The sequence below is a fragment of the Paralichthys olivaceus genome, chromosome 16, assembly GCF_024713975.1.
Source record: "Paralichthys olivaceus isolate ysfri-2021 chromosome 16, ASM2471397v2, whole genome shotgun sequence".
NCBI lineage: Eukaryota > Metazoa > Chordata > Actinopteri > Pleuronectiformes > Paralichthyidae > Paralichthys > Paralichthys olivaceus.
The window spans coordinates 20,886,930-20,894,651 of NC_091108.1; the positions used below are offsets into that span (position 1 = coordinate 20,886,930).

The 7,722-nt window shown below is 40.3% G+C and overlaps 1 protein-coding gene across 1 annotated transcript; it reads right to left on the bottom strand.

Annotated features, from left to right (window-relative positions):
- Positions 1-2,227: 2,227 nt before the first annotated feature.
- On the bottom strand, positions 2,228-7,331 carry cyp7a1 (cytochrome P450, family 7, subfamily A, polypeptide 1). The gene is made up of 8 exons (XM_020105916.2): positions 7,122-7,331; positions 5,926-6,166; positions 5,623-5,832; positions 5,142-5,336; positions 4,762-4,961; positions 3,632-3,762; positions 3,260-3,438; positions 2,228-3,159 (listed from the first exon to the last, which is right to left on the bottom strand). The coding sequence occupies exons 1-8, from the start codon at positions 7,202-7,204 to the stop codon at positions 2,857-2,859; spliced, it is 1,542 nt and encodes a 513-aa protein (XP_019961475.2). The 5' UTR covers positions 7,205-7,331; the 3' UTR covers positions 2,228-2,856.
- Positions 7,332-7,722: the final 391 nt, after the last annotated feature.

The following is a 7,722-nucleotide window of genomic DNA, read 5'->3' on the forward strand; positions in this document are numbered from 1 at the left end:
TACAGTACTTAAAAACAATGGATTCTGAGAAAACACATTTAATCCTCTATGCTGAGGCCCACTTATTTCTTTATTAGACATGTGATGTTTTAGAATTCATTAATCATTTAACCTGCAACAAAAGACTTTCGGGGGCAGCATTAAACAAACTGTGAATACGCACTAATTTACATTGATCAGCTACATGCCCATGGCCTGATTTGAAAGAATCCATCCTGAACCATCAGTTATGAGACTTCCAACTTATTTTCTAGTTTTCAATCAAACGTACACTGATCTGCCACAACACTAAAACCACTTATCTGTTAATGATGTTATGGGTGGTAGTTGTGTAGTATCACCTAAACAGCTGTATGCTTATCGGCAAACCTGTGTGCATACAGCTGTTTATCTACACATCCAGAAGTCATGAAGCAACATTATCGTTCATATGGTGTAGTGATTCTGTCTTCAAGTCCAAAATATAGTCTTTCAAACACCCATTCAACAGTAGTGTATTCACGACCATGATAAAACTGAAGGGGTAGAAGAAAATTACCTAATGCTTCATGAACAGACGAAGTGTTTCAACATGGCGACCGCTGCGGGTACACTGCAAAAATAACTGTGAACATTTTTTTAATCCAGCAGAATATTTTATTCTAATCTGGAAGCAAATCAGTGAGAGAAATGAATAACTCTCTGATGAAGTTTGAAAAATTGTCAAGCCGCAAGTTTTTCAAATTTCCTTGCTCGTGTTGTATAACGTTTTCAGTGCGGGGACTTCTATGGACAGAACTGACATTACATTAAAATAACCGATGTAAACACACTGACTGACTGTGTCTGTCCCATCTGTCCTGCAGTTGTCAGATGTGTCACTGTTGTAATGTTGGTTGACACTTGTTGTTAGTTGATATCGTTTGTCACTGTAATAAAGTTGGTTGGCTGCTGATGACTTAGCGAGGGGAAGATGTTCAAGCCCTCTCTCTTGTGGCTTTTGGAGGGGGGGCACGTCATATCTAGGGGTGGGGCTAAGGGAGAGGAATTGAGACAGGGCAAAAGACTAGTTGCACGTCCGTAGAAAGCCCAATGGCTCCTTGGGTCTTGCTTTTTGGCCTTCACCAGATGTGTTTTTTTATTAATAACCTGGGTGTGAGACGTTGTAAATTGTTGCACCATTTTATAGGAAGCACTCACAGGGTGGCCTTCTCAACATCTGCTGCCTTCAGGAACTAATTCATTCTTACAGTAGACTGGGATTCAATCCCCGTGTGAAAGCACAAGTTGGTGCTGGCTTATGTTTAGACTAACAACTGAGCTACACTTGCTGTGTGAGTTTCATTTAGGCACCCATGTGGTCAGGTTTAGAGCCGCCACAGCAGAACTGCAGTGCAGCCGATCCGCATTGCAACCGCAGCCAGTGTGGTCTGGGCACATCAGCACAAATCTTTGTCGTTGTCGTCTACGTGTATGGCTCCCCTTTTTCACCAAAGACATTATTTTTGTATCTGTCGAGTGTTAAAAGCGTCATCAACCCCCCCACTTGTTGAATCCAGCGAACAGTGAACCCCTAATCAGCTGTCTCACACACACATTTGCGTTCACACATCCACCTTTTCTGGAGAAACTGCAGAGGATCTCCAGAGTTTTGAGTTTCTGTTTGCTCGCTGGTGAAAACAGGGCTGCAGTGAAAGTTTCGTGACATGTGTGGGTGGTTCAGGATCATTCTGTTGTACATATGAGCATACAATCATCTCAGTAAAATGCAGCATTACAAAATCTATTGCAGTGGGAACAGGGTGTGACTAGAGCATGCAACAAGGCCCGGCTATCTCTCTCTATTATCATTGGCAAACAGTAGCTTACATTGTGCAGACTGTGCTTGACTGTGCAGATGTGAAATTTTATCCCATTTGCCTAAACAGACCTTTTAAGGTTCTGTTCTAATTTGTCCTTTCATGGGAGTAAGATTACACCATGTCTGAGCTGTTTGACTGGAAACATGATGTAATTCAAAGTAGGAAAAGTTCAAGGCTTGTGTCAAAATTCCTCTTGCAAAGACTCAAATTTTCCACTACAGATTTAAATCAGGGACACAGCTAAACTGAGGTTTTTTATATGGGGGCATTTAGGTACCTAAAGGAAGATTACATTTATTAGTAAAATGGTACCCATGGCAACATGGAGAGGACATTTAGATTATTCCTCTTATAGCAAAACAGGTAATGAATATATCACAACACAGTTTTCCTTTAATTTTTTATTTTTATTCCTTAAGTCTTTCAAACGTTCTCTGGCTCTCTTTATGAAGTTCTCATGATTGTGGATTGATTTACAGTTGTTACTATATTACCATTAAAATAATAATGTGGCTCGGTGATAGCTGTTGAATCAAATGGCTGCCTGTTGGCAGTAATGTAACAAAAGCAGATCTGCCTTTTCTTTAACCACCACTGAAATATGTATAACTCAACATGCCAGTTTCACCTTCTACTACCTTAATACATCTGTACAGATAGATAAAACATTTTAAAAAACACAATCAAAATAATTCATATCACATATACTGGGTCCCATTTATGAGCCCACCATTTAACACAAACTAATACACATACAGTGGTCTGACACCACTTGCATATATACAGGGATGCATCCTTACCTAGATAATGCATTTCAGTCATTGTTGTGCAAGAGTGAAACAAAGCTCAATTGAAAGATAAAAAAGGAATTCATGTTCTTCAGCAGCAAATTAAAACAACAGAAATGTATAATTCAATCTATTTACATATGCAGCAAAGCATCTTCATTAACACTGATAAATATATACTATGTACAATATGTACTTCAGTCACACAGTCTAACAAAAGACAAAGCCTAGTGTTTCGATTTCAGCTTGTACCTGAAGTCCACATCATAGGTAGGCTGAAGGATTCCTAGTCCAGCACGGGACTGGTCCAGAAGTGGGACTTTGACAGCGGGGTCCAACAGTTCCACGTCAAAGTAAGACAACACAAGACTGAGGAACTGCTTGATCTCATACATAGCAAAAAACCTGCCTGGGCATTTGGTGACGCCGGAGCCGAAGGGCATGCAGTAATAACGAAGCCGCCGTCCTTTGCGGAAAAATGCAGTTTTGTTCTGACCATTCTCATCCAGGAAACGGTCAAACTTGTACTCCTGTAGGGTGAAGAGAAGAGAGGGAGAAAGGGAGATGACTTTTCAGTGGGGCATCACAATTTACAGTGATTTCTTGAAGAAGACTGTTCTCCCGCCTTACATAGGGATCCTCGTAGATTTCTGGATCGTAGTGCAGCATGGGCGGATATAAAGCAATGACATCATCCTTCCTTATACGGTAAGCTTCTTGGTTGTCAAGGTGAAGCAGAAAGTCTTCCTTGGCCACACGCACATTCAAAGAAGCACTAGAGAGACGCATGGCTTCATTGATGATGCTGTCTATAAACAGAAAGGAATACAAATAATTGAGATCAATAACATTACTTTACGACCTTTAAAAGTACAAAACATGCCCATATTATGTATGAAGACCACCTCAGTGTGTCACATATGCCATGTTAACAACTCAAGATTTCAATTTAGCAATGATGGTTGATACTTTTCTTTTCTAGTGATCCATTGGAAATCTTACCCAGAACAGGCATGTTGTCCAGCTGGTCCCTGGTAAGGCTCAGAGAGGGGTTACTTGGGTCAGCTGTCAGATTTGAATCATCCAGAACTTTCTGCACTTCCTCACAAGCTGCTCTCAGACCATCAGGACTCCTGAACACAGGTACAGAAGCCTGTAAGTCACATTCACTGTCACTGTTGTTAGGGATACACTATTGCAATACACAAAAACACCCCATAGGTTAGCTGCAAGCAGCTAATTGCAGAGTTACGTTTTTCTTTTACAAATCATCAAAAGACAAAAGTCACTGAAGGCAAACTGTTGGGCAAAATGGCAATTGTATCTATTTGAATCAAATCTACAACAGATTAAGGTGTGCATAAAGTGAAGGGGTCTGAATACTTTCTGAGACTGCTGTACATCAGATGAATGGTGCAGGAATTGTTTTATTTCAAATCCAATGTGCTGGACTACACAGACAGTACCTATATGAAAAGCTATATGAATCATGGGGTATTTTAGCCTGGCATTGCTGATAGGTCTGGTGCCCTAAATTTAAGCAGCACTAATTATCTTTAGAGAGGAGTATGCCTCACACTCACAATGACAAATATGTCTATGAAAAATGAGGTTTATCACACAAATTATACTCTTTTCCTCAGCTCTTGGTCCAAGTAACAGTGAGGGCTGTATAAGATCAGTCATTCTGTGAGGCCTGACAACATTGTTAGCTCGGTAACAAATTAAACATCTAGCTAATTAAGCAAATCAGCTCCCTACATGCCACTGCGTGTCAAAGCAAGCTGTTTGGTACCTGGTATACAAATAATTTGGTTGACTAGCCACTGCAGCCACAGGCTGTAAACAGCAGAGTGTTCTCACAACAGTTAATAACGCCTGAACTGACTGAACTGACAGCTCAGTCATTTGCTAATAAATAAATAAATAGGACATATGCAACTTCCTTTGCTCTTGCATCACTTATCACATTATTTCTACACTTTTCCTGGTAGATAAAAATCTTTCGCAATGTCATGATCCTAGTCATAGGCAATAAAGACAGAATACCCTCACACTGGTGAGTTAAGCCATTCATCCTAGCTGCAGTCTCTTTTATTTACGATATGAAAACAATATTTTTTTCAGCATACCTGATCATATAAAAGAGACACCAGAAGGTTGCAGGCAGGGTGTTAGCCTGTGAGGCCCATAGCAGAGCGACGTGAGTCCTTGCCTTGCTCAGATCATTAAAGGTAGATAAGGCATCATTTAGGATTATCCTCATTGAGATCAGATCAGACACGTTCTCCCTCTTGGAAAGGTTTTCAGGATTCATGGTCTTTGCCAGGTTCTGCACATTTGAAAGGATGAGTACAAAAATAAATGTAAATATATGGGTTTCTTTTATGAAAGGTTCATACCGATAAAATAGTTAGAAATGGCAGCACAGAGACATCAAATGTGGTTTTAGAGCAAAATAGTTAATGTTGTCAATATCTCTTTTCATAGTCATAGGGAAATGCCCATTTACCTCTCTGGCACTGTATGCACTCTTGAAGACATGTATGGGCAGACCAGCCACCAATGCCGGAAAGATCTTATCAAATTCTTTGAAATTCTCCAGAGCGTTGAGCACTAAGGCTTTCTGGGCTGCTTGCCTAGCTTGACATTTATCTTCACCAAGCTCCTTACCAAACAGTGTCAAATAGCCAGCCTCAAACATCACCTGGGGAACAGTAGGCCAAAAAGGAAATGTGTTAGGATTTTTGGAACATAATATAGGCCATAGCGAATATGGAAATGTAAACTGAATATACAGGGGGTATTGTTAAAGAATTGTACATGATAACGCTTTGGAAGATAAAAATTGAAAAAGTTAATGTTATTAGCCAATCTTATTCAGACTGTCCACTATAAATCACAAACCCTTAGGAAACCCTTAGGAGGCAAACTATCTCTTCCAGTATTTTCAATTTTCTTCTATGCCTCCAGTGTAAAGCTCAGTTACTGACCTTGTAGCAGAAAGCAAAGATGCCATCCACCTCCCACTGCTCCGTCCTGGGACTGAGTGTGTCTGACTTCAGCATGACATCCTGCAGGTGGCCCATCATGGTCTCTATCAGAGAGGGTATGGCCTCACCCTGCAGGGTCTTCAGAAAGGTTTGGTGCAGGTTCTCTGTGGTGTGGCCATGGCGAGGGTCAAAGCTGTCATGGCCAAAGGCCTAGTGAGGGAAGGAAGAAGAGGCTTAGGATGAAGAAATAATATTCTGATATAACATAGAATAATGATAAAAGGCAACATCAAATAAATGTACCTTGACAGATGTATCAAAGTGGAACTTCCTCCAATCCAAGTGCCTCCCCTGTCTGATGACTGAATGGTAGGAGAAGGGGTCACACAGAAAATGAATGTACTGGCCTGCAATCTTGCAGGTGAAAATGTGGCCGTACTTCTTCTGGCGGCTGCGGAGGAATTGGAGAGGGTTGGTCCCGAACTGCAAAGCACAGCCCAAGTAAGGGATGAAGCCATTTTCAACTACAGGCTCACCAGGTTGCCTATTTTGAGAAAGAGATTTCAGAGAATATTCAGTACACAACCAAAACTTAGCACCGCTGATAATACATTAAATCATTGTCTGTATTGTGGCTCAGTAATTTATGGGGATACAGAGGATTGTATTTGTCTGAACTAATAATCCCTGAGAGGAGTTAATGCCCATTTTGCTTCTCATAACGGTTGACTGATAGTCAGCAATAGGATTCAACGTATAGCCAAAAAATCATGTACTCTCATAATGTTATTTCTTTCAATGAAATCAGAAACAAAGTCTTGTTTTATGCTTTGTGAGTGAAACAACAACATTTTGGAAATCATTCTAAGACAAAAGATAAAGGAACATCACCTACAAGTCATCAAATATAGTGATATGTGGTTTGCACTGAACTGTTTTTGCAATCTAAGATAGTGACAATAGAGAGAGAGCTTAAAAGTAAATAAGAGATAAATGGGTAATGCCATCCAACAAAGGTCTCCACCTGACGCAAACACCACCAGTGCACCCTGTGACCTAGAGTTTTAGAGTGCTGCCCATGTAGTTGCAATCTAACCACAAAGTATTTCAACTATTACAGAGAAAAACACAAAACCTGCTTCCTCTTCAATGTGATTGCACATCACCAGTCGTTACACAACACTGACAGCAAACTGGTGTCTATGTGAAGCCTGCCAAACAAATTCCATCATCCCTACAAAGACCTTTGTTTGAGTCCTGCTCGTTGCATGCATACCCACAGTTTGTCATTCACATGATGGATGGGCAACATGAATCATGCACATGTGTTGTTGTTTGGCACGTAAACTGTCAGGTTGGTATGGGTGTAGTCAAAAAAGTAACTCTAGTTCAACAGAGTCCTACAATCTACCATTGCACTTCTAAACACATATGCTGAATAAATACAGTAGCTTACACAACAAAAATCAGCTTCTAGATATCACTATGTCGAGTCTTACCTGTGTCGTATCCCCACAGCGAGCCATAACAGGCAGCAAAGTGCCACAACTATTGCCCAGATCAGAGCAATACTTAATATCATGATGATGTTAGGAAGATCCAATACAGCAGGAGGCTCAGTAACAGCGACTAGTGCTCACACAGATGACACTGAGATTAACTGTGACTAAGTCAGAGAAAATTATGTAACAAAACTGTGTGAATGTGAGCTGTGACAAGCAGTGTGGGAGGTATTTATACTGTATGCAAGGGTACACCCTTTGCTGCCTGCTTTATTACCCTACATTTATCTAACAGATAACCCTGTGTGTATATTTTTTTCAAAATATTAGCTTTATATCTAAAAATCTGATCATTTCATATCAAAAATCAGTTTGAAGAAGCCAGAGCAACATAGTTATTTGTAAGTTATTTGTAAGTACAAGAGAAAGATTGATCTTGATTTCAGATTTCAAGATAAGTTGAGTGTAGCATATACATCCTTTATCATCTAGTCTGTTATCTCACAGGGATTTCTCGAGGAAATTGGGTTCCCTGGTCCTCTCTCTCTCTTATTCTCTTTGTGTTTGTGTGTGTGTGTGTGTGTGTGTGTTTGTGTGT